Source organism: Corticium candelabrum, chromosome 11 (assembly GCF_963422355.1).
Source record: "Corticium candelabrum chromosome 11, ooCorCand1.1, whole genome shotgun sequence".
In the NCBI taxonomy this organism is placed as follows: domain Eukaryota; kingdom Metazoa; phylum Porifera; class Homoscleromorpha; order Homosclerophorida; family Plakinidae; genus Corticium; species Corticium candelabrum.
The window spans coordinates 4,806,143-4,832,144 of NC_085095.1; the positions used below are offsets into that span (position 1 = coordinate 4,806,143).

The 26,002-nt window shown below is 41.8% G+C and overlaps 5 protein-coding genes across 5 annotated transcripts; 3 read left to right on the plus strand and 2 right to left on the minus strand.

Moving 5' to 3' along the window:
• Positions 1 to 299: 299 nt before the first annotated feature.
• Positions 300 to 9,274, plus strand: LOC134186766 (mitogen-activated protein kinase kinase kinase 6-like). Its single transcript, XM_062654821.1, has 6 exons — positions 300 to 330; positions 7,607 to 7,699; positions 7,767 to 7,789; positions 7,843 to 7,934; positions 8,944 to 9,020; positions 9,083 to 9,274. Coding segments are annotated over exons 1-6 (351 nt in total). The 5' UTR covers positions 300 to 328; the 3' UTR covers positions 9,147 to 9,274.
• On the minus strand, positions 5,845 to 6,842 carry LOC134186989 (uncharacterized). The gene has a single exon (XM_062655098.1). It carries the CDS (start codon positions 6,641 to 6,643, stop codon positions 6,227 to 6,229), a length of 417 nt encoding a protein of 138 aa, XP_062511082.1. The 5' UTR covers positions 6,644 to 6,842; the 3' UTR covers positions 5,845 to 6,226.
• Positions 9,275 to 9,360: 86 nt separating the features above from the next.
• LOC134186765 (coiled-coil domain-containing protein 81-like) lies at positions 9,361 to 14,684 on the minus strand. The gene is made up of 12 exons (XM_062654820.1): positions 14,504 to 14,684; positions 14,383 to 14,444; positions 14,155 to 14,311; positions 13,847 to 14,100; positions 13,693 to 13,778; positions 12,762 to 13,296; positions 12,619 to 12,693; positions 12,517 to 12,555; positions 12,290 to 12,459; positions 12,155 to 12,233; positions 9,819 to 10,045; positions 9,361 to 9,737 (listed from the first exon to the last, which is right to left on the minus strand). Exons 1-12 carry the CDS (start codon positions 14,580 to 14,582, stop codon positions 9,473 to 9,475), a joined length of 2,028 nt encoding a protein of 675 aa, XP_062510804.1. The 5' UTR covers positions 14,583 to 14,684; the 3' UTR covers positions 9,361 to 9,472.
• Positions 14,685 to 15,661: 977 nt separating this feature from the next.
• Positions 15,662 to 16,072, plus strand: LOC134187404 (histone H3). The gene has a single exon (XM_062655522.1). The coding sequence runs from the start codon at positions 15,662 to 15,664 to the stop codon at positions 16,070 to 16,072; it is 411 nt and encodes a 136-aa protein (XP_062511506.1).
• A 146-nt stretch (positions 16,073 to 16,218) lies between these two features.
• On the plus strand, positions 16,219 to 24,240 carry LOC134187160 (GATOR2 complex protein WDR59-like). Its single transcript, XM_062655277.1, has 7 exons — positions 16,219 to 16,281; positions 16,338 to 16,387; positions 16,444 to 16,585; positions 16,649 to 16,731; positions 16,789 to 16,869; positions 16,933 to 16,970; positions 24,185 to 24,240. The coding sequence occupies exons 1-7, from the start codon at positions 16,219 to 16,221 to the stop codon at positions 24,238 to 24,240; spliced, it is 513 nt and encodes a 170-aa protein (XP_062511261.1).
• The last annotated feature ends 1,762 nt before the right edge of the window (positions 24,241 to 26,002 follow it).

Sequence of the window (26,002 nt, forward strand, 5' to 3'; positions counted from 1 at the left end):
GTGTGTGTGTGTATGTATGTATGTATATATGTATGTATGCGGCTCAATTGGTTAGAGTGTGCAATTGGAGATTGGCAACATCTGGGACCTTTGGGTCAGAGTTCAAGTGTGGGATGGCCACATACATAAGTTCCCTTGGGCAAGGAACTAACATACAATTGCCTCTCTCTCTGGAGTGTCAATTCTGTTAATACTGCAAGTATGAAGTACATAGTGACATAGAGTGACATAGAGTGACTGCTGATGGTGTTAGATTACAACGTATCATAACAAGTACTGAGTGGTTGCAGTATCTAACCTGGGCCTTAGGGGCTCTTGTAGAAAAAAAATGTATGTATGTATGTATGTATGTATGTATGTATGTATGTATGTATGTATGTATGTATGTATGTATGTATGTATGTATATTTATGTCTTTGTCTCTCTCGTACATGTTCAAACTTCATACAATAGCAATAAACGCTTGAAGTTCTTCTAGATCAACTATTACATTGTTTCAATAGAATAGTTCTAACTAAAGGGACATACATGTCTTTGTCTAAATCATTGAATTACAACTTGAGTCATCTTGATTGGATGTGCTTGGAATCTACCTTATGAATATGCTGACATTGCACTTCTGCAGTTGCATTGAAATTCTTTTCACCAATGGTCCTTGAAGTCTGCTGTCTTTGAACACCTTGTTGTGACTTTTGATCTTTGGATAAACTGTTTAGATAGTTCTCTGCCTTCTCATCTCCCAAAGTACTAAAAAAGTAGAGGAACCACCTGCATGAACATATCACTTGACCTGGGTACGTGTGTCTCCGGGGCAAAGCAACCTCCTTTCTGTCCTCTTTCTGGCAGCAGCTTCATCACTCAAAGCAGATAAAGGGAAATACTTCAACTTCAAGGATAAGCTATAGCTATGTTTAGCTTGACATTGGAACCAGCCTCAGCATCAAACACTGACTATCTGGGTGGCATTCCAGAGGTAGTGTACTTGTACGTTGAGTCCATCTTGTGATATATTCATAGGCTGGCCAAACAGTCTGGCCTTGTTGCGTATGATGGAGTTGTGTGTTCAGACTAGTCCGGCCACTTCCAGTTGTACATGTGATTTGATTGTAGCCGCTAGCATCAGTGGTTGCCTTGTCACAGTTACAAGCTAATGTCATCACTGAATCGAAAGTAAACCCAACCTTAGGAAAGTTGCCAAGTGATGTCAAGTCGATCATCGCTGTTGAGGTACAGTACTGATTTCTTGGCTTTTTCTTATAATGAAGCTGAGGGTCTCTCAAACATTCACACCGTTCTGAGACAAGGTCGTTATGTTCTTGAACAGGACCGCCATCAAGCTTACAGGTAATTAGATGGTAACCATTTGCATCCACTATTTGACCACAGTTGCTGAGAGATACAATCAGCAAATGGCATTTGGTGACCGATCCTCAGAAACGCCGCTACTTGAAACTTGTTTTATCCATTGTGAACGATCCTGAGGTGGGCACACTCTCTAGCCAGGCTCCAGCTCCCTTGCTTTGTAATGAATGAATTCTGGCAGCACCACGGGCTGATCTTGCATCTTCCAAAGCTACTGATGCTTGAGGTTGTCTAAGTCCTGTGTCAGCTGGTGCTGTAATTTCACAGGCTTGTCTGATAGGTTTTGAAGGCTTGGGGTTCTTTCTTGTTCATCACTCCAAGATGGCGACAAAGGCAGGGAAGTGTTTGCTGATTGTAAGTGATATGCCAAAGACTGAGGGGATGGAGGTGGCTCTGATATCAGAATGTTGTCAACTACCTTTTTTGCATTTGGGAAACGGATGGGTAGTTCATGATAGTATCACCCCAGCATGATGCAAAGACTGCATGCAGGAGATGTCACTTCTGCCATTGTCAAACCAAAACCCCTGTATTTGATTTTCAGTGTGGCTTGCCTCCACTATCACTCATCAATTGTAGCCATATTCAAGATGTTGCAAAATGTAGACTTTGTCAGAGAATTATGAACTTTAGCTGCTGGTTGGAGACAAGAGGGAATGACTGAGCGGGCTAAATGGTTTATGGCTGGCACATGACAAATCCTCAGAAGGAGAAGTTCACTCTGTGTGCCATGCAGCTTGGTCACCATGTTGCAAAGAGCCTGGCCAGACTTAGAGGTTTCTACGCATCTTGATTCAATATATTCTGGGCAGCCTGGAGATGTTCCTAGGATATCCATTCCTTTAGTCACCACTGGAATGTCTGATCTGACTTGAGATGACAACTCTCTTCGATAATACAGTTTACATTTGTGGTTGCAGACAGATAGGTTTACTTGCTTTAGAGATATTTTGATATCTCCAAACGCTAACAAACAGCAAGTACTTGTCTGTATGACATATATGTCATCAAGGTAAGCAAGAATGGTTGTATTGGGATGATTTTCTTGTAGATCAGCCAAGAGAGGATGAATCAATGCTGCAAATAATGCTGGCCCCATCGGGTCACCCTGGTGTACCCCTTCTTCTGACTGTATGATGACTACTGACTGATTCTTGACGTATACAAGAGGTGAAGGATTTGAATACATCTGAGTGACATGGCCAGTCAATGTTGGAAAATATTCGAAACTTTCTTTAGGAGACACCTTCTGCTGACAGAGCCAAACACATTGCGTACATCTGTCTTTAACACTGACACGTTGAATTTTGCTCCATCAACAACTGTACATGATGAGTTAATTATTCGGTCCCTCCTGCTTTTGCCACCCCATGCTGAAAGAGCTGAAATGCTCAGAGAAAGAAGCACATTCCTGCCGACAGATTACCTTTGCAGCTATTCTTCTGAGCGTCTCTCCTATGGCAATCGGACGAGCATCCCCATTAGGTTTAGGCAGAGCAATGAGCCTTGAAGCAGACATCAAAGGTACGACATTATGTGGTATCTTTCCCTCCGAAATGAGTGAACAAATAAGGTGAAGAGAATCAAGATAATTACAGTTGCTCAGAATCTACTGGAAACGCTCGTACCTCCATCCTGAAGGACCACAACTCGATCCTCTTGGTGATTTTTTCAGAACATCACACAAAGTTGACTTGTCCAAGCTGAATTGCTTGCTTTCTGGAGTATGAGAATCTTGCAATATAGTTGGAGCAACGGCTGATGGATGCTTAGACTTCAATTTGGTTACTGTTTCATCTGTCTGGAGCTAAACCGTTACTTGTTAGTACCTTGGCAGCTCTTGATAATTCACTTGCTTTGATAAGCCTGAGGGCTACTTTGCTTTTTTTCTTAGCTGTCTGTCTGTCTGTTTTTCTGTCTTATTTCACTATTGAACTATAGGTAAAAACTGCTAAGCTAAATGTCCATCAACTGAGACATACAGATCGAATACTACTAAAACTCTAATGAATGATGTTCTGAAGGTCTTTGTCTGTCTGTCTGTCTGTCTGTTTGTTTGTCTGTCTGTCTATGTAATGTTCCTAAAGCAACTGCATACTAGTAACTACATAAAGGGACATAGATGTCCCTGTCTAAATAATTAAAGAGCAACTTGTGTCTGATTGTCTGTCAACGTTCTTCACTTGATGGCTGATCTTCTTTGATAAAACTTTAGCATTACATGATTGTAGAGCAACTGATAAGCATCGCCTCCAATAATTTTTGAACTGGCCTCTGTTTTTCTTGCCAAATTCGTCAACCGATTTCTCAGGCAGTTGATGGAGGTACTTGTGAACCTCCCAGCCCCAACACCCAAAGTGTTCCAGTACTAAAGGAATCACTTTTGCGTGTCCTCCTGCTACTAGTATCTTGTCCTTATACTTTTTTTCTTTCAGTTCTTCTCTGACTTGTGCTGCAAACCCATCTTGCTCTGCTGCTCTTTCAATTATGTCTTGATTCCAAGGGTGAGCCAGTGAAATATCAATATCATACGATGTTCCAATGCAAGCATCAAAACTGAAATGTCTGGTCGGTCGTTGCTGTTAGTGTAACGATCTTTTAACTTGACATGACGAGGGATTGAAAGAGTTCTTAAACAATCAGCCCAGACACCAGTGATGGCGTTTTGTGACCAAACAGGGTCACCCCCTGTTTTGCAAGTAAGGAGGTGAAAACCGTGTTCATCAAGCCTTCGACCACATTCACACTGCTTTAATGAGACGACAGTGGCATACTACAACCCAACCTCACGTGTTGCCAAACGGTAATCACCAGAACTAAGTGCAAACTTCGTGGAAGTGGGAATAGCATCCAACCATGCCCCTGCACCCCTCCCTTGCAGAGATCTCAGACGAGTCTTATCTCTCATAGACTTCAATTCTTGTATAAATGTTGAGAGTGTATGCTTGGTACGCTCCAAGCTTAGTTTGCATTGGAGATATTTGGTGTCACTAAGGATGTCTGCTAAAGAATGGTTGTCAGGAATAGATGACTTTAACGCTATGCCCATTCTTCCTTCAATTGGCAGACCAAAGATGTCATTAGCAATAGAAGGGAACCGAGCAGGAAGTGCTTGAATAGATTGTGCCCAACCTGCTACGAAAGCATCAGCAGACAACGACTCAATGTTGGTCAATCCATATCCACCATGCCTAATGGGCAAAGTAGCTTGAAGCCATTGCTTGCTGGTTGGGTCAGGGCACTGAACTAACCGTATAAATGTTGACTTTGTCAAACTGTTATGAGCCTGAACTGCTGAACGTACGTGTTCTGGGTTCACAGATCTGATGAGATGATTCATATGTGCGACATGACAATATCTCAGAAGTAAACACCCACTTTGCACATCCTCTAGTGACAAGAATTGATCACAGAGAGTCTGACCTGATTTTGCAAAATCCAAACAGTTCTCTGCGATATATTCCACGTGGCCAACAGCAACTCCTAAAATCGTGGTACCATAAGATGATACTTTAATACCTTCAGGCCTCTGTAGGGAACAAATCTTTGTGCTACCAAACAGTTCACACTTCTCCATAGAAATATGCAAACCAATGGCAGAAAGCGATGCCTTCAAGGCATCCAGAGCTAAAAGAACATCTGCATGAGAACCGATCACAAACACATCATCTAGATATGCCAGCAATTGTGTGGCAGAATGGAGTTCCTGAACTTTTGCGAGGATTGGCTGTATAGCAATTGAAAAAAGAGCTGGTTCCAGAGGGTCCCCCTGATGAACTCCCTGTTGTGACAAAAGGTTAAAACTGGAAGAACCTTGTTGAAACATGGGAGGACTACTCTGTGAATACAGACTAAAAACATGCTCATACAAATCTGGAAAAGACTTTGCCGTTTCATCAAGAAGGCAGGATCTGTCCAAATAATTAATTGCATTCCTTATGTCAGTCTTGACGATTACCGAGTCAGGATGTGAGTCCAATAGCAGCTGTAAGTGATGGACGAGCAGTGCTGATCCACCTTGAACTGCAACTCCATGTTGTAAAGGAGAGAAGAACTGAGCAAAAGAATTCTTCTTCTGGATACAGATAGTTTTGGCAGTCAATCGCCTCAATGACTCTCCAATGGCAATGGGCCTTACATCTCCATTTGACTTCGGAATAGCAATTAGGCGAGATGCTGAAAGAAGGGTTGATGCACCGGAAGGTATCCTGCCTTTGGCAATCATTGAACAAATACAGTTGATTCACATTCAGCTAAGATCTTCAGGTGTTCATACCGCCATCCAGATGGTCCTGTGCCTGAGCCCCTTGGAAGACTATTAACTTCTGTTAGAAATGAAGCTCTAGACAACTCAATAGGGTTGAAGGAATCTGCATACTGATCTCTCACAATGTCATACATTTCTGCAATGCAAATAATTATATATATATATATATATATATATATATATATATATATATATATATATATATATATCCCGGATGTATGGCTGGCATTGCCGCGAGAATTGTTGTAGCCGTCAATTGCTGAAGGAACAAGAGAAGAAGAGGTCGTCATCTTTTCAGACTGTGCCATTGTGGCTTTTGCCACTCTGGCTGTCTGCGTCAGTCCTTCTTCTGGTGATGGGACCCCATTTGAGGAATGAACGCTTTTTTCATTGGCTTTATTGTTGGGTGGGCAACTGTCAATTCGTCGTAGTCGTATTGTTCGTATTTTGTTTGTCTGTTGGAGTATACAGGTCAACGGGAACATGGAGTTTGCCGCATCATCACCCTACTTCCAGCGCTCTGCGTGTTCTGCTTTACATTTGTATTGTTTCAACGGCTTTGACTGTTTGTTGCAACTGTACTTATTTCTTGCTGCCTCATTTGTCATCAAGTGGAACAGTTGATCTTGTTCCTGAAGCTTGCCGCATCTTCAACACGTACCCAGCGCTCTTCAGGATTCTTTGCTCATCTGGTTTGCTTTTTTTGATTTCTCTTTCTTGGATTCTTTTCTTTTTAACTCTGATCATTGCAGTCGTATGGAATATTGGATGTTGCCGCACTTTCACCCCTTCTTCAGCGCTCTTCAATTTTTCATCTTCTGCATTGTTCATGTTCAACCTTTCTTCTGTTCTTTTGATGTGGAGACTTCTTTCTGTCTTTGTGGCAAGTGGTGCAGTTGGGCAAGATCCTGAAGTTTGTCGCACAATTACCCTTCTTCCCGCGCTCTTCAGGCCTTCTTCCTCTTCTTCATTCACTTGCTGTTTGTTCTCTGGTCTAGACTTCTTCATCCTCATGCCGTTTATAGCAGATGAACTCAGACTGGATTCTGGAGCATGCCGCACTTCAACCCTATTTCAGCGCTCTTCAGGCCTCTTTGTTTATCTGCTGTACCATTCTATAACTCTTCTCTGCTATATAGTGCTCTTCTTAGTTTCTTCTTTTTGTCTTGTACGCGGACAGTACAGTAGCTTGTATTTTGGATGTAGAGTATAAATAAATACATACATACATATATATATATATATATATATATATATATATATATATATATGTATGGAGTCTAACTACAACCAGTGTTTGTGAACTACTGGTAAGCTAAACTCGAAACAAAACATGAAGGAACTAATAACTCTAAAAACTCTAAAAGCAGCCATTTAGTACATGCAAAGCCCTCAGTGTCAGCTAGTGGCTAAAGTACTGAGTGGCATAAAAGTCACATCTGTTGTCTCCAGTCAGTGAAGATGACTTCTTGGAGATGACGTTGGTGTTGCACTTTTGGAGTTCGACTGAAAAGCATTGCTCCAGAAGTCAATAAAGTTTGCTGGATTTAGTCTTCCTCCTTCATCTGATGACTCCTTTTGCTATCTTTTAAAGAAGTTCCATCCATCAATCCCCATGCTTCATAGTGTTCCATTACTAATGGAATTGTACGGACGATTGAACTGTGTCTGTCCATCCATCCGTCCTTCTGTCCATCTGTTTGTCTGTCTGTCTGTCTTACTATGTTTGTCTGTTTGTTTGTTTGTTGGTTTGTTTGTCTACTTTGTTCTGTTTGTGTCTTGCTAATGTGTTCATTTGTCTGTTTCTGTATGTGTGTATGTATTTTTGATTTATAAGAAGTTACCAGTAAACAACATCTATTTTGTGTCTTCCTGTTTGTTTAGTTCATGTTAACTATGTATTATGTCTTTCTTTGTGGTTACTTCTATTGTAAGATTTGTTGAATGCCAATTACAAGTATTTTATTCTATTTTCAGGCTAATGAAACAACTTGTTGAAGTGCAGCAGGCTCTCAAGCAACAGCTTCAATCTAATTTAACTCACCACAAACGTATGTTGGCTGAACAAAGGTACAAGCACAGTGACTAAACAAATTCTGGCCTAATTGATGATTTGTTTGTATACAAAACTCTTTAGTTCTCCTCCATCATCTTCTTCAAGTAGAATTTTAATCTTTTCATAATTAATATAGATATTGACTAAGCTTTTGTAGGTACAACTGATAAGTTGGATGCTTGTCCTCCTGATCCGCAGCTTGTTCAATGGCTTCAATCTCTAAAAGTTGAAAATGAAGTCATCAGCAAGGTACGATTAAAACGTCTTCTATGTATCTGTAGGAGATAGTATAGTAATTGCTACAAAAGTTTTAATGACTTGATGAGAGCTATCCTACGCACTAGACTTTCTGAATGTACTTTCAATTGTCAAACTATATGCATTTCTGCATTTTAATGATACATTTCATAGATTCATTGAGTTGTTTTGCGCTGTAAGATTTGATTTTTGTGACAAACAGACTTGCTACCATATTCAACACACACACACACACACACACACACACACACACACACACACACACACACACACACACACACACACACACACACACACACACACACACACACACACACTTGCACACACACACACACACACACACACACACACTTGCACGGACACACATGCACACGCACGCACACACACACACACACACACACACACACACACACACACACACACACACACACACACACACTTGCACAGACACACCTGGTAGGTGATTTGGATGATGGCAACTGTCACTGGCAGCAAGACAGTGATAGCCTGAGTTATTTAGGACTATAATGAACTGCATCATGTTAAACCGTTCTGATTTTAAGATTTGCTTCATATCTTGCTTTAGTTTGCTCGTCGTCGTTAATTTGCTCCATGTGTCCGTGGGTTGGTTCTTTATGGTTTCCCAGTTCAATCTGCACTAATTTGTACACTGTTCAGGCCGTGCATGACCACCACTGCAACAGCAGCTACAAACTTTCACACAGTAAGTGACGAAACGTATGCAAACTGGGCGAAAAGCAAGCTTTGTAGTAGCAGATGCTTTTGCTAGTCAAGATATTATTGAACTTTTCTGTCAGACACCTCGAGGAGGTGCAACTGATTTGCCTGACAACAGACATACGTGCGTCCACATTCACACACAGACACACACAGACACACACACACACACACACACACACACACACACACACACACGCACACACACACAGACACACACACACACACAGACACACACTGTTGATTGAATGTTCTCTTTTAGTTTGTTTACGAGCAGTTCACATATAGCGATGTTATAAACTGTGTAACTTACGACGACCTCTGTCGACTGGACATCAGGTAAGTATCACTCACTTGCTACATGGAGGATGGCACTTCACACTAACTCACGCTTCATGCAGGGGTGGTCCTCGCTGTCGTATATGGCAAGCAGTCCAGAGCTGCCGAGAGGAAGAAAATGGTTGATGGCTACAATGTCAACGCCACACTAAGATCGAACTAGGTGCATTGGCCGTTGTTTCTACCTTTCCCATTGAAGTTTACATTTTATTGAATACTGCTGAATAGAATCTTAGTAAAGGTTCAGGCTTGGATTTTTTGTTTTTTTTTATTTTACTGAAACGCCAGATGCTTTACCTTTGGAAGTGACCCTGCATGCCATAATAGACTTAGCAACAAATTGGTAATTGAATTGGTACATATATGTATCTCAATGCTCTATCTGTTTTACAACTGAATACTCTCTGCCATCAATGCCTAAATGTCATAGAAGAACTCTGCCACGGTGTCTTCTACACTATAATCCTAGAACCCGCGATGTAGCGCGTCTCTTTCATAATATTTGACTTGCCAACGTTTTCTTTGCGACGTTGACATTGATGACAACGCTCGTATTTGTTGCACTGTTCGTGGAGCAGGATGTCCTGCTTGTTGTCGAACTCGAACTCTTCGGCTTCACGTTGGCGTTTATTGTTGACTGAATCAAACCACGACTGTTCCAAGTTACGTTGACCATCCAGTCTTACACCGCGACGAAGCCTCTCCTCGTCACGCAACCTAAAGAGAAGCATACCGTGAAATTATTTCTATTGTCTTTTCTGTTTCAATGTGGAAACGAGCTGTTCTCATTTGACTTACTCTCGCTTTGTTCGTTCGAGCATTTTCTGGTCCTCTTGCCTGTCCTGTCTGTGTCGTTTGAGTGCTTCTTCTGTTTTCTGGTTTTCAGCACATAATTGGTCATGAAAGATGTCTTGAGCTCGACGTCGACTTTCACGTAGCTTTGCTTCCGTCGCATCATGTATTCCAAAAATTGGTTGCGCCGAGTCGGATTCAGCAGCTGGTAATTCTTCGGGCTTGTAACAGACCTGAATTAGAATAAAGCAGGTAGTATAGGTCGACTGCATGTGCAAGGGCATCTCGATGTGCAAGGGCATCTCGATGATACAAGAGCAAAGGTGTGACTACCACAGTATATACATTTTCTGACATACAGGGTTGCATGCATGGATGATGTGTTTCAGTAATTTCAGTAAACGGCATTCAGTCGCAGTAGAGGATTGGCAACGTTAGAAGAGTTAGCCTTGGACTCCATAGCGCGTCACACTCTGTTCAAAAGAAGCCAAGGTTCTCCACAACGAAACACGCTTAATTGACATACAAGTTACAGTTACAGAAGAATAAAGCAGCTATATGGCGTTAATTAATGTAGGTTTGCCAAGGAATCCACACCCTGCTACCCGGGGATTCAAGTTTCTTGACAATGAAACCCACTTTAAAAAGAATCAAATGAGTTTCAGCGCGATCAGTGCACGGACTGTATTCAGTATGTACAAGACGTGTTGTGGTGCATGTGTTGTGTTAAATTGAGTCACTGTTAAATTCAGTCAGATGTTAATTAAGTAAAAAGACTGTCAAATTCAGTTTGGCGTTGAAAGAACAATGTAGAATAGTGTCCTTGATCACTTAGTTAGGTTGTCTTTTTAACACACGTACCATTCGCCCCGACTGTTTTCTTCAGTGTTCTCTGTTAAATTCAGTCAGATAGCGCACATTAGATGTTAGACAAAATGGCCACTTCTTTGTTGAAGTGCAACCAACAGACATCCGACACCCGCTCTCTTTGCTTCTTAGCTATGGTGAAATGCAAGGTTTTATTTAGTATTGATAACCCTAGATGAACTCTAGAAATACGTTATTTATGGCGTTGTAGACGCATTCTATACCACGAAATTTATTTTTTTATAATAATGTATTTAAAGGAACACTTCAACGATTGACGCATATGCAGTAGATGTTAACGTACGTTAAGGCCTTGGGCTGCAGACCGAACGCTTGCTGTATTGCGCAGCACGTTGTGGTCTTGCTTTCCGAGGCCAACTACGAGAGCACACAAGAGATGGGTCTAGACGGTTCAGACGACTCTAACAGTGAAAGGGAACATGTTACAGTTCATAAGCAACTCAGTCGTTCGTATGTTGTAGACTCCACATGATCGTCTTGAGCGACTTGTAATCGCTCGGTCTTTCCCACTTTTCTCCATGTTTCTTTCTATGAATGGAGGCCATACTGCAGTTCAAAGGGCTTGAGTGATGTGAAAAACACACAGAAACTTGCATCACCACACATAATCACGTGAAACCAAATACCTTCGTTCTACAGCCGAACCACTGTATGTGTGCTTTTCGCTGTAGATTGAAGGTGAGTCAGTGATGCGAAAGCACATTTTACTTCCGCCTAAGCAAATATCAAAGTCTACACGAAGCGGTAAAACGAAACCTACACTTCTTGGACGTTATTTGGAAAACCGCCACGTACGATTTGTTTTTTAGCCTTATCATAATGCTCAGCTATCAAGTTTGCTCTGAAATAGCGCCAAACTTCTCAACTTGAAGACTACTAGAAACAATTAGCGGCCGAGGGCGAAGTCAGACCTGTGAAGTGCTCCTTTAACGAGTAGGGTTAGTTCAAGTACTGTACAATGAAGAAGCTGCCATTTTGTCTAATGTCTAATGCACGCTATTTGACTGAATTTAACAGTGCACATTGGAGAAAACAGTCTGAGGGCATGTACTGCATGTTAAAAAGTGTACACCTAATCAAGTGATCAATGAAATTATTCTACATTGTTCTTTTAACACCAGACTGACTTTCACAAAGTCTTTTCAATGCCAGACTGAATTTAACATGGATACTTTAACACATGCTATGAAGAATTCAGTCGATGTTAATTAACAAAAGTCTTTTTAACACATATCTTATTAAAAGACTCTCTTTAAGGCATTAAAAAGAGTCTATTTAACAAGATTTTGAGTTAAAGAGTGTTCTTACAGCTACTTTGTTTAATTAGGACTCTCTTAAGACAGTTTTTAACACCAACTGAATTCATCATAGTTTAAAATTAATTTCTTTTTCCGCCTCCTAATACAAAACTTAAAGGGACACTGACCAATTTTATGCGCATGTGTTAAACGTACCTGCTCGGCAAGAGCTTGCTGGTAGTGGTAGCTCTTCATGGCCTTGTCATGGAGATATGCTTCGCGACTGGCTGCAAGTCTAAAACAAGAACATGCACTTTTTAGCCTGGAAAAAGGTATGATTGAATTGACTACTCTTCTGCCAGCTGAATTTGCTCCAATCTCTCTATTACGTCTTGTTTTTGCTTCAGCGCCGCACTGCATTCTTTCTGTTTTGACACTTGCTGATCAAGCTCCTTGGAATATCGTTCCTGTCTAGCGTACAGAGGTTCGGTCAGGGGGCGCCTGTCAAACACGTATGATGGCTACACGGAAAGAAGACATAGAACAGTGGCAACTCATTTTGCAGCAATGCACCATACCTGGTATTCTCTGTCCCATGGTGGCCGTCTCTTTTGTGCCTACACAAACAATTTTGCAATATGACAGCACAAATATTGCACCCTAGCTATAGTGTTATGGACCTTTCTTATTTCGGAACGTTCCAAGTTGAATTTCGCCATTGTTCGGTTGATTTGTTGAAGCTTTGCTTCGCGAGCCTACAATACATGTTTCATACCATCTATTTATTATTTATAGTACTATACATCACTTTGACTGTGTGCACCTGTTCTCGAGCAATTGCTAGTGAGTCTTTCTGTTGTTGGTAGTGTTGTAGTAGCCGGTCTTGGTAGGTCTCACGAGCTTGTCGTTCCTCTGCAAAAGACACAGGGATATTTCTTGCTTCTCGTTGGTGACACAAGTAGCATAGCTCCTGCCCCGCCTGTGGTCCGTGTGAGCAGGTTGGAGGTCGGGAAGCCGGTACAGTTGATGCGCGGGAATGGTTGGATCTGGATTTGGGGGTCAATGTTTTGTGGGCGAGCTTAGGGGTTGAGTCGGCATGGTTTGCACCCTCTTGAGGACTTTGCTGTGATTGATCAGTGTCTGCGGGTGGAGGGCTTGATTTGGATTCAACTGTTTTTGTTGGATGTTTGTCCGTTTCGTCTTCACTTGAGCTAGAGTTGTTTTGTGAAACAATGGCGCCTTCTGGTATTGCTGGCATGGGTTCTTGACTTGAACGACGAGACCGTTGTGATTCATTTTTTGGGCTAGAGGACTTCTCGAGTGAGAGTGGAGCCTCAGTACTAGTGGTCTCAACAATCCTGAAAACATAAAGTAAATTGTCGGTCACAAGTTTACTTATCTAATAACTATGAAGTACAAAAAAGTATGGACAGATGTGCAGACATAATATTAGGCAGACAGACCAGGGACGGACGGACATGCATTACTTGTACGAACACAGGAAAAATGCAAGGTTAGACTGACGGAGATAGACTGATAAATGTCAGACAGAACAAAGAGACTGATACAAATAACATTACATTCTAATACAATATATTCTCTTCAACTCCGTCGTTGCAACAAGTAACAGTGAAAGCAATATAACAGTTGATTCATGCATGTACTGTATTTACAGAATAGACTATGGTGCTATGGGTTGAAGAAAAACGTCCCACTAATATTATTGAATGAAGTGTTTATACCCACTCACTCACTTTGGGAACGCTGTTGTTGAAGAAGTAAGAGGTCTTGGGGTATTTCCAGTAACAATAGATAACGCTGAACTTGCCGTTCGTCGTTTCTGAATAATATTTCAACTTTCCTAGTATGCACAACCTTTAGCTCAGTCATCATGATCACTTGACTTACCATAAAAGCATTCATCAAATTGCCACTTTTATCCATACTTGTAATAAACTCTTTAAAAAATCTCATCTTTGCTTTTGAATTACGTACGTTAAGTCTACCGATGCCAGAAAATGTAATCTCAACATTGCTGTTCTTTTGGACAGATTTTGAAACTGCTTGTAGAACTTCCTTGACACATCTCTCGACCAAGTCTCGATCAAAAGGACTCTCCATTGATAAAACGGTGTAGTTTAGTTGTACAACCGGTATATGGCCTAAGAACGTAAAGTAAATATAGTAAAGTGCCAAAGTCAACAGACTCACCGGACCTGACACGTGATGTCTGACATGGGCAAGGTGATGGGTTTGCGCGAATTTTTCAGACAGTTGAAACACTGGCCGCTGTATGAGAATGAATTTGTTGTTACCCACTTCCAGCTTCGTTTGCGAGAAAGTAAATACACCGAGTCCTGGTATCTGCACACCCTAGCAACGCAATCACCATTCGTTGATATGAGGAACAACTGCAACATCGACATCATTCAACGTTGTGTTACCTTTTGCATGTTCATGTGGCGTTCTATGTATAGCGAGACTCCTTCCCAAACGTGAAATACATCTGTAGATACAGAATGGCATAATTGACCACGCCCATGCGCGTGTGTTTTGTTACTTTACCGTCATCTGAGAGAGTTGGGATGGTTGTGAAGCGGTTGCTTCTCACTTCGGAGACAATCTGACTCATGACATCAGTCATAATGGTCTGGGATCATGTCTACGCTGTGCTACTGTTCTGTAGTATGTAGCATCGATCAGACAACGGTTGCCACGGGAATAATGCACGCTCGGAATCCCGGATAAACAAATAACAGCTCCCGGATTTTATTTCTGGAGCGCACACACTGTCTACAACTTTTAATTAAGTACAGTTTGCTACATGCAAGGTCATGTCTGGAAAAAGATACGGCAGAGGACTTGACAAACCCAGATTACATTCGAATTCTAGTTGCATTGACCATTTGGGGTACACGTATACGTATGCAGCCGAAGGAGTTTTCGGCTCTCCAAGTTTTCTCGTCCACCTGTTACGTAGATACTGTACCTTGATACTTACCTATTAGCTTTGCAGGGCATAGACTCACTCAGGTGCTCTTCACGTACGTGCACGTTCTAAGGTACCGACTCATGAAAATATACATTTGTACTACTGTACCTGGTTACATTGAATAGCTCGACTAGAGATGGACAAGACGCAAACTAATCGGCCTTGATGTCCAGTCTCAGAGCTGTGCCATAACCAATGCGCTGAATGCTATGGCCAAGCTTCGAGTGGATCGTCAGCGCTGGGCTCAGAGACTCCACGTAGCGCACGGAGGCTGGCTCTGTCTCTGGGAGCTATTAGCCTCGCGAGCCAAGCTTTCCTCTGTGCTGTTCCGGCTCAAGCACCTCCTCTCACGTGCGAGCTGACGAACAGCACGTGAGGTCGCTCAAGTGGCTCTTCGGGCGCGCAAGAGGGCCTGGGTACGAGGCTAGAAACCCTAACAGTTGCCCATTTATTGTATTTATTGTAGTTTACTACGTAATAAATGTGTGGAAGTCTCTCTGAGTTCAGAATCCTTTCCTAAAGTTGATTCGGAGCTGTAACGCTGAAACGGATCGGAAGTTGCTAAGAAAGAACCAATCACAGACCATTATGAACTTCCCGCCGTCCAATCACAATCCAAAGTTTTAAACCAATCACACATTACCGCGCGACCTTCAAAAGCAGCCTTCTCTAGTCATAGATCATTTGCAGTTGATCAGCAGCAACTACTCTTTTTTTTTTCTTGTCGTGTTATGGCTCGTACCAAGCAAACGGCTCGCAAGTCAACAGGAGGCAAAGCCCCAAGAAAGCAGCTCGCAACAAAAGCTGCTCGCAAAAGCGCTCCAGCCACCGGTGGAGTAAAAAAGCCTCATCGCTACAGGCCAGGAACAGTAGCTCTTCGGGAAATCCGTCGTTACCAGAAATCAACTGAGCTGCTCATCCGCAAACTGCCCTTCCAGCGTCTGGTTCGTGAAATCGCTCAAGACTTCAAAACCGATCTACGCTTTCAGTCATCGGCAGTCATGGCTCTGCAGGAAGCAGCAGAAGCTTACCTTGTTGGTCTCTTCGAAGACACTAACTTGTGCGCCATTCACGCCAAGAGGGTGACCATCATGCCCAAGGACATTCAACTGGCCCGTAGAATCCGTGGTGAGAGAGCATAAACAGTGAAGTACCTTCACTGTTTCAAAACCGGCTTTTTTAAAAGCCACAACATGTATTAAAGAGAGCAGAGTCTAGAGACGTGTTTCTATGTGGGCCGTGTGTTTATCCCGCGCGTTTTTTAATCATTAATATTAACATCGCGATAATGATTACTGAAGGAGGCAAATCGACTGTATTTTCTGACGTTGTAACGACTTTGGATTGGCAGGCACGTTGCTACTCCGACTAACGCATTACTACGGTACTTAATTGGTATTCTTTCAGGCGACAGCTCTTGCCGTCAACGCTTGTGGCAGCTTTGCTGTACTTGCAGGGTACAAAGTCTTCGTAGATGCACTAGCTTACGTAGCATTATGTTTTATTTGAGCAGAAGGAAGCATTTGGGTGTTGTTGACCTTGAGAAGTCTGGAGATGCTTCTAGTTTGCGGAAGATACAGCGGCAGGCGCGGTATGATACGACAGCTATAGAATGGAATCCGCATATAGGGATGGACCACCAACTTATTTCAACTGTAAGACCTAGTAGGAACAATTGTATCGCGTGGGCGTGGTCGAATGTCGTTTCTTGGTTGTAGTCTTATCAGCATGTCGACGTATGGAACCTAACCGCGGAGAAGCCTCTGTGTAAATCAATAAAGGGGCACACTAGAGGAATAAGGTGTGTACAAGACTTTTACTGTAGATGTGATGCCCGGATAAAAAATTTTTACACTAGTGATTTGAACTGGTCGCTTTATGACTCATTTCTTTTTGTCACGTGTTCTGCTGACACATACGTCTATATCTGGGACATGAGGTGAGGTTTCTGTGTACTGAAAGTAATGCTGGTAGTCTATCGTGATTCTTTTTGGTTTACCAGAGAGACAAGGAAACCCGCAGTGGCATGGAAGGCTGTTGGTAAGTCTAACATTTAAATTATTCATTTTATATCGATATGTTAGTCAGATTATTAGATGCAGAGCGGAATTAAGGAAATTTTCTTGTCCGGAAAGGTTTGCAGAGCCACGCCCATTTTAGATCATGGCTACATTATCAAATTCAGAGCTTGTAAACAACACTCTATTGCTATTAGTTGAGATATATAAAAAGCATAATAATGATTGGAATAATTTTGAGACAACATACCTGCAAGGCAAGCTATTTTTTGTGTTACAATAAAGTCTAGAAAAAATTAGGGTCAGACAAGGTGGTGTTGCTCATGCTGATACACCAGTCTGTCTTCATCAGTTTCAGTGACGAAAACATCCTTTCAACATGTTTGGTAGTAAAGGAGACTAAATACTAGCGGGACAATTGGAGAACATTTGGCCACTTACAATGGTCTGGACAGGTGTGAAAGTATGTACCATACAGACTCATACCACACCTTGCTGATTGTTCAGATATTTTCTAGCGTAACGGACCGACTCTCTCTTCAACCTCGTCACGAAGAGCAAGAATACTAACCCCTTTGCTTTCTAGTGGTTTGGCAAAACGAACAGCAAGAGGTTCTACAGCTTCTCTAACCTCTGCAGTCACATGAGTATCATCAACAGTTGTCTTCACTATCTTGCTCAGAAGTTTGAACATTAGGTTTTCTTTGCCATGTTTCGGTGTCAAGAAGGCAATTATATGACAAAGAAGTTTGGTGTCACACCAACCTAGTTGCTCCTTCATTTTATTATCAAGGCATGCATACTAATTTGGTTTTCACTTTTTCAGCACAGTTACTTAGTGCGCTGACAGAATAGTTTGGCAAAGGGGTTCCTTGATACAAAGTGTCTTTGTCTCTCTGAAGACGGCTCAAAACGAGTTTTGACAGTTGGCCATTCCCCGGGCTCTTTCTTGGCAAGACGTTTGAGTGATTTGCTGGCTTTTAGCAGGTTAATTATACCATGTACAATGTTGACTTTATCATCTTGGAGACTGAGGCTTAAAGGAGTACTTTACTGGTCTGCACATCTTTGACTCCGCCCTCGGCACTAAACGTTTCGGGTCACACATCAAGTTGGGAAGTTTGGTGGCGCTATCTTGGAGCAAACTTGATAGCGGAGCATTATGCTAAGGTTAGAAAACAAACATACAAGGCGGTTTTTCAAATAATGTCCAATAAGTGTAGGTTTCGTTTTATCGCTTCGTGTAGACTTTAAAGCGTGATTTCGTATCACTAACTCACCTTCAATCGACGGCGAAAAGCACACGTACTGCGATGGTTCAACTGTAGAATGAAGGCATGTGTCACGTGATTATGTGTGGTGATGCACGTTTCCGTGTGTTTTTTGCATCACGCAAGCCCTTGTGTACTGTAGTATGGCCTTTGTAGAAAGAAACATAGAGGAAAATGTGAAAGACCGAGCGATCACAAGTTGTTCAAGACGATCATGTGGAGTCTACAACGTACAGACGACTGAGTCGCTTATGGACTGTAACTTGTTCTCTTTCACTTTCAGAGTTGCCTGAACCGTCTAGAGCTGTGTCTTGTGTGCTCTAGTTGTTGGCCTCGGAAAGCAAGACCAAAACAATGCGCTGCACACCACAGCAAGCATTCGGTCTGCAGCCCAACACCTTAGCATATGTTAACATCTACTGAGTGTGCGTCAATCGGTGAAGTGTTCCTTTCAGAGATGTACGGGCTGTAGCAAGTCTACATAGTTGCGCCAACTAGCATTGTAGTTCTTCATTTCGAAAACATAACCCTTGACGCATGCTTTATCTTCTGCTTTTGTCCGTCTGTCACTTGCTAGTGTGGACAAATGGTTACATACACTCCATATCTGTCAATGAATCATTGCAGAGCTTTACGCTGATGAGCAATCCAATGTGTTCCTGAGCAGCGCACAGGCACATTTTCGCCTATGGGGAAGGTTTGCTTCCCTAAGGTCTGCCTGATGCCTTCAAGCTCACACAACATTTTAGGAGACTTGTGGTATAAGTAATACACGTCTAATTGAAGCAACAATTCCATGATGTCCTTGATCACCTTCCCGCACAGCGCGTCTTTGCAAGCCAGTTCAAGTATTTGCCCATAGCACTACTGCCACATTAGCCAGGGCAATGCTTTGCATTTTGCCTTTCATGCCATTGATTTCTGATATGTTCACTGATGCTCCATTGGTACAGTGGCAAGAACATTTTCAGCATCGTAAACATCGACCACACCTAGTAGTTTATGATTCAAAGCTGAAACGCCCTCTAAAACGTGACCATCGTTGCACCCCTCGTCCGACTTTGATTCTTTGCTTTTAAATGTTGGTAGACTCATATTGAAGAGAAATATAGATGTTGCCCTTTAAAAATTTTGTCCCAAGTTAGAGATTTTGAAGACTTTTCAATTGTGCACTTAGGATTCGTACTACGAGGCCGTGTTGCACGGTACATGTAGTAGCGATTCTTTTCAGTGTCCATCACGTGATAGACAGTTGTTCGTGTAACAAAATGTAATATATATAATTAGTAAGTTCGATTAGGAACGTGAGGTGACGTCAGGCTGATATAGAAGATCACTAATCAGGTACGTACATTCCACAACACTGACATACGTAATGAAACCATTCAGAAAGTACTTTTAGTAGAAGTATGTGGGAATGTCAGATGCAATCACAGAACAAATAGGTTATTAAGAATGATGTAATGGAAGCGTGTATGGACTGAATGTACATCATGTAGATTTACGATTGAAAACCCGTGCACTCAGCATCTAAAAATGATTTCATTTACGTATCTAGACAGACTGGAAGAGTACTGTACAGCCCTAGCATCAGATGTATAGTAATGGAAGTGCACTCAGCATTTTAGGTTGGATTAGAACTGATGTCACTAGAAGTATCTACACACCTAGTGTTAAAGGTCCTGAGTTTGCATCAAGCTTTTCAAAATGCCACGCAACTTTACGTGACAAGTGCATGGAACTCAATGCTGAAGGTATGTAGTAGTCGGATAACGTTTGTGAATTGGAGTCTACACAAGAAGAAGTGGACACTTCATGCGCGAACACGGTGCATGCCTCTAGTGTCCTGATTACTATAGCTGACACAGATGTCGCCATACATTACAGGGTGCACTCTTGCCCCACAATTTTCTTGTACAATAATTTGAACAGGAACAAAACAGCAAGTTCGTTTTATCAATTTGTTTGCAATGTTTCACATTGTAGGCCCAGTTTCCCAAGCTCTCATCAGTTTGCATGCATTTACTGGGTGTGATTCCACCAGTTCATTTGCAGGTCGCGGTAAAATGCACGGATTTAAAGGAAGACCCAAATGCATGCTTTGGCTATATGGCAATTGAATGTTCATTAGACGTTGGCAGAAACATGTGAAATTGGTGAAAACCATTTTGGCGTATGGGAAAAGTTTGTGCTTTGTAAGGAAAACCTAGGTTGCGCGAAGTTTTTAATGACAGCGTTTGATATCAAATGTTCTGTGCAAACAACAGCCGTATCAATCAGTTGCCTCCCATGGTAGATGTACTGCAAGAAAACTTACTCTCTGATAGTGCACATAGTCTGACTCATGAGTATCCAGATCATGCCATTGGAGTGTGACCGTTCAAGTAACCAATGTCCGGCCAACACAATATATGGCCGGACATGGACTTGTTTGAGTCTAAACGACTTTTGAAGATGAATATTGTAAAGTGAAACATTGGTTATTAATTAATGACTACCATTAATTAATCTATGCTTGGGCTGAGAGCAAAGTAAATTTCTATCAACTTCAATATGTGTGCTCTGTTATTCTAATAACACGGGTTGCCACACGTTTTTGCCTAAACTTTGTAGGTAAATGTCACTGATGGCAGCACGACCACTTGGTCTTGTTTAAACTACGCCCACTACTGTTTAGCGCAGACAATTTAATTTAGCCTTTGCAAACTATGCACAAAAGAAGCACTCAGTTGTACTGTTTATCAATTGTTCTTGTTGTACTCATCATAAGGAAAAAGAATGGCGCTTGAGTACACAGTTTGGAGACACTGCTCATGAGATAGCCAGGACTTATTTGATGATCTATTTATTTGTAGGCCCACCTGTAAATTTCATAGTCAGTATTTGGCAGCAAAAATGTTCATATGTGTGGCAACCCTGCATCAGTCTGCTCTTCAGACCAGTTTTGGTCTGAATGGTGGTATTTTAGTACACTGTATCTAGATCATATGAAGTTGATGTATAGATCGTGGATTGTTATGTTCCTGTTTTCTATTGATTTGTCACTTTGTCAGTTTTTGTTTATTAGTTCAGTTGGTCAGTTGGACAGTTATTCACTTGCTTGGTCAGTTGACTAGTTGGTCAATAGATCAGTTTATCACTTTAGGTGCACACCGTATTACCCCGCTTAGACGGGCATGCCTTTATAGCGCGAAGTTTAGTAGACTGCCCTTATACCCAAGTATAAGGGCATGCCCTTTTAAGTGAGGCAATAACCCAACATTCCAGCCAATGTATGCACGGTTCCATGTCAATGCATTCAAACATACACTACCCACTAACACAGATTTACTAAGTCACAACATCTACTCACTAAAGCGCATGCCTAGCTGTTCACGTTCTACAGATTTCCACTCTACACCTAATCACTGTTTCTTCATTCTCGTCTTCATCTCTGTCTTTCCCATCTATGATGCCTTACAAATGCCTTCTTCTGGTTCTGTCAGTTCTCAAACTCCTCCCTTTTCTTCACCCAGTTTGGGTACACTGCAAGCTTGTGACGCTCTTGCTCTGTTACCATTGTACTCGTCGTACTTCTATATGATGACATGCTTTGTGTTTACTGTGTACGTTCTGCCAGTTTTCTTTTCTGATCAGAATTGGCTGACGGTGACTGTTCTTTGAGTTCAAAATAAAGACACTCCAACTCCTGCAGACGCCGCCATGTTGCAAGTTGCAGATTGCACAAGCGCTAACTTGCTGATTGTCTGGATAACCGAGGCTACCTCGCCTATAAGGGCATGCCGTTATGGTTACAGGATTCCTTGGTCTCACTTTTTGCTAAACTTTGCTTATAAGGGCATGCCCTTCTAAGGGGGTAATACGGTACCGTGTTTGATTAGTAACCCTGCTCGAATAGTAATCCGTGGGTCTGATCAGTTTGAAAATAGTAACCGGTGCTCGATTAGTAACCCATGCCTTGGATGTCAGAGACTGCAGCATTGCACATGTGCATTTTTAGTCTACACCTGCAAGAGCGATGTTCGTAAAGAGAGATGTTTCTTGATTGTCGAAAAATTGAGGGTTGTGGCAGTTTTCCAAGAAAACTGTAACTGCAGTCTTTGTCAACAGTACTGCAGCTATGGTGCACTACAGTCAAGGCTGTTTGTGTAGCTCAGGGAGGATAAAAATATCAGGCATGATGTCTATGAGGTGTTTCTGGGCAATGCGGAAACTTTCCTATTTATGTGCCTACTGATTTGATGAGTTTGTTAGTGCTTAAAATGTGCGAATGACATGCACAAATCTAGGTGAACACACAAGTTTGCAGTTTTTTATCAGTCACACTTGACTACTTTAGAGAAATACCATATAAGATTTATGAAATATTGGTGGGAAAATTTATTTTGGCAGATTGGCAGATTTTCAGCGACCGCCAATATAAAATCCACCATTAATTTGGCCACTGTGATGTGTTGACGTCATCACCCACGCGGATCAGCTATCTAATGGCGAAGTGGCGGTACGTCACATGGATGAGGCCACAAGATGGTAGGTAATCCCTGCTTGCCGTCTGTTGTGCCTATGAATGAGGCAGTGAGGCTATGGATGAGGCTGGACTGTTACATTCACGCGGGTCACTTTCTTTGCACTGACACATGTACGTAATTTCTTTATCATTATGCAGTAGCTGGAGACCAGTAAGCTATGGGAATGTGAGCCACGAACACAGCTGTCAATCACACACTCCTCCATGACCACTTAGGTAAGACATCAGCTAACAAACAACTATGTCCAACCACCAAAATAAATTCCCACCAATGTTTCCATCTTATACTGTATACCAGCTACACCAATTAGACTGTTGTTTTTATAAAGCTGAACTTGTCTGTGTGCAGAGTTTTATGCCAACTGCGCTAGTAGTTTTAATGTTTTAGGGTAGTACACACACCACAGAATGCCTTTTATTGTGTCAACGAGACCTACGCTGATGTTTACAGAGCTTCCAGTCATGTATTCAGTAACATCACAAGAGAACGAAAGTGTTGAGGATAAGGGCAAACTGTGTTGAAAGAGCAAAAAGAGTTGCATTCCGGCTGCTTCATACTTACACGAAACAGTACCTGATAGCGATTTGCGTTTCTGGTGTACAGCTACGTTCGATTTACAACATGTGGAGATGCTTCTTAAGCTAGCAGAAAACGAGAGCTTGAAGAGTGCAATCATGCTTATTGGTCTAAATCGTGAATTCACTCATCGTTCTGTATGTCACCGTTTTTAGTTTGACTTTGAGGAGATGAGCATTCTTCACTTTTTTGCTGACTCCTATTTGGCTCTGTCATCTCTCTGCTTGCTATATCTGCTCCAGGAGAATTGAAACCTTGTGCTGACGATGACTTGGTGTAATGCAAACTCATACTCGCAAATTCAATGCTAGAAAAGCTTGCACTATACCGAGATTCCTTCATTCGAGTTGCTGTGTGTAACTCTGGTCCCCTTGTGACGTCACAAGAACCAAACGTCAAAGGTCACATATGAAACAATTTATACACGTGTTTTACTGTCAGAGCAACATCTCTAGTTGAAAAAAATAATGTCGATATTTAGCATGACACCCTCCCTTTAAGTTTAGCCTAATTATTTTATTTGAAACAATCATTACAATGTATTGTTTTGTTGCAGTTATTTCACTTTTTCTCTCTCACTAATTTGAGTCAAGAAAGTTAATTGCATTTGTCTTTTGAGGTTCCTTGCATGCAAAACATATACAATTTTGTCATTGTTTATGGCCATCACAGTTAATATACAACAAAGCAACACCAATCATCCTTCTACACTGTATACTGTTATCCTGGAAATTTAACAAGCCATCAACTTTTGTAAATTTTCTAGATGAAAAAATTTATGAAATTTAATAGTATACAAAAATTTTAAGCATGCACATTTCTTATAGGTCACGAGTAACAGACGCCCTTGTTTTTTCTAGTGCTCATGCTAGTGGCTATGTTTGCAGGATCTCGTATGCTTTGCACCTGCTTTTGATAAGCATTTCTCAGAGTTTGCACAGGCGTCGTGGAAATTGGATGCTGAAGATTTTTAGAGAATTTGTGAGAGGCAGCCGTAAGCTGCCTTTTGCTCATTTGCAGGTTTGTCGATCTTTGTGCTGACCTAAATTGATATAGAAGTTGTATGCCTTCTGGGGCTGCTTGTATGCGTTCCCCATTAAGCTGACCCATTTCCTTGTTGGCTGACACATAAACCATTTGTATTCTTTTTTTCCTCTACATTTGTGTCAGACAGAAATTGTGTTTTTGGGCTGGATTCTTGTTTTGCAGGCTTGGCTTGGCCTTACACAGCTATGAGAACAAAGACATCAGTATTGGAGGCAGACATATGACTAGGGTAGAAAAGCGTCTTTTGATCACTGTTATCACGAGTGTCTTATCAGACTATAGCCTGGAAGTGAAACTGCACACGTGATGTTGGCAGAAAATGTTGATCTTTGTTCTGAGAGTGACAAAAGCTTACCACTAATTAGCAGCACTGACAACACATGGCAAGATAGCAAGATGCAGTGTATGAAACTTTCGTGCTTACAAAACGTCATCAATACGAATTACTGAATTTTTAGGATTACATAATTTGTTATACTTGTTGCAGCAACATGTCCGTACCCACCAAAAGTATGTATATAGTTTCAGGACTTAAACTACATTAGAAATCTTGTGCCCTATGGAAGGCTGGTAAACTTTCAGCTGCTATGAAAGACTGGCAGTAGGTACAGTCAACCCTTGATATAACGACATGTTGGGACTGGCGATTTGATGTTATTATATTGGAGGTCTCTATGTCAAATCTGTGTCACTGTGGGTGTGAACCTGAATGAATAACGCGCGTGGTTTCGTCTTAGTACGGGGCACGTGATTTATTTTAGATGTCATGTACAGTATTGTACATGCTAAGGCACTGTAAACTTCTACTTGTAGCTAAAGAAATCCTCTAAGGTTAGAACCTGCCAGGTTCATGTGTAGCCATATAAGCAGATGAATTGCCGCAGCAGCTGTTGCTACACGTGTGCACCATGTGGCAAATGGTGCGTCTAAAGCTGGCTTTATAATATGCCAACGCTTGAGTGTCGCGTTGTACTACCACTCATGATTTCAGCTCATTGTAGACATTGCTGCATGAATTCTTGAACTGACCACTCGCACTTAGATTTTCTACTGGCAGAACTCTGCTGGAACCCCCAGCTTGCTCAAAATCCATTTCTATGCGGTCTCCCTTGCACGCGGGTCTTTGTATACTTTGCAGCTGATCATCCACAAGCAAGGACAGCTCCTTACATCATAACCTCTAGATTGCTCAACATAAAGTACAGTGCTGAAATCAATAATCATCGCTCACAGAAGCCACACGTACAGATTTAGTTGGTTGTGATTTGGTCGAAATCTAGGTGATACTTCCGACACGACGTACAGCTTCCAGTTTGACGCTCAAATAGAACTCAATTCTATTTGGACACATTGTGTCGCATCAACCATTTACAATTCGAATTTGTATGACACCAGACACGACACGACGCATGGTACGCGAGCGTTTGCATATTGTAAATGCAGCTTAGGGGAAGGTAGGCTGGGTCAGCTAGATGTCGGTAAATCATGGAGATTTGTATATTCCTATGCATCTTTGTATCTCTTGCATATGTCAGTTTTGTTGTATCGAGTGATGTCATATCAAGAAGTGAAGTACATGCCATGTTTTATGCATGCACTTTGGTCCCATGCTATTGACGTCGGCGTTGACT

Excerpts from the sequence above, each read along its gene's own strand:
- LOC134186765 (XM_062654820.1), bottom strand. The coding sequence starts at position 14,582 with ATGACTGATGTCATGAGTCAGATTGTCTCCGAAGTGAGAAGCAACCGC. Across the intron at positions 14,445-14,503 it reads CCCAACTCTCTCAGATGACG|ATGTATTTCACGTTTGGGAA; the intron begins GTAAAGTAACAA and ends CTGTATCTACAG. Across the intron at positions 12,234-12,289 it reads CAAATTCAGCTGGCAGAAGA|ACTTGCAGCCAGTCGCGAAG; the intron begins GTAGTCAATTCA and ends TTCTTGTTTTAG.
- LOC134186766 (XM_062654821.1), top strand. Across the intron at positions 7,935-8,943 it reads AAAATGAAGTCATCAGCAAG|TTTGTTTACGAGCAGTTCAC; the intron begins GTACGATTAAAA and ends GTTCTCTTTTAG. Across the intron at positions 9,021-9,082 it reads CTCTGTCGACTGGACATCAG|GGGTGGTCCTCGCTGTCGTA; the intron begins GTAAGTATCACT and ends CGCTTCATGCAG.
- LOC134186989 (XM_062655098.1), bottom strand. The coding sequence starts at position 6,643 with ATGAGGATGAAGAAGTCTAGACCAGAGAACAAACAGCAAGTGAATGAA.
- LOC134187404 (XM_062655522.1), top strand. The coding sequence starts at position 15,662 with ATGGCTCGTACCAAGCAAACGGCTCGCAAGTCAACAGGAGGCAAAGCC.
- LOC134187160 (XM_062655277.1), top strand. The coding sequence starts at position 16,219 with ATGATTACTGAAGGAGGCAAATCGACTGTATTTTCTGACGTTGTAACG. Across the intron at positions 16,282-16,337 it reads TAACGACTTTGGATTGGCAG|GCGACAGCTCTTGCCGTCAA; the intron begins GCACGTTGCTAC and ends GTATTCTTTCAG. Across the intron at positions 16,388-16,443 it reads AGCTTTGCTGTACTTGCAGG|AAGGAAGCATTTGGGTGTTG; the intron begins GTACAAAGTCTT and ends TTATTTGAGCAG.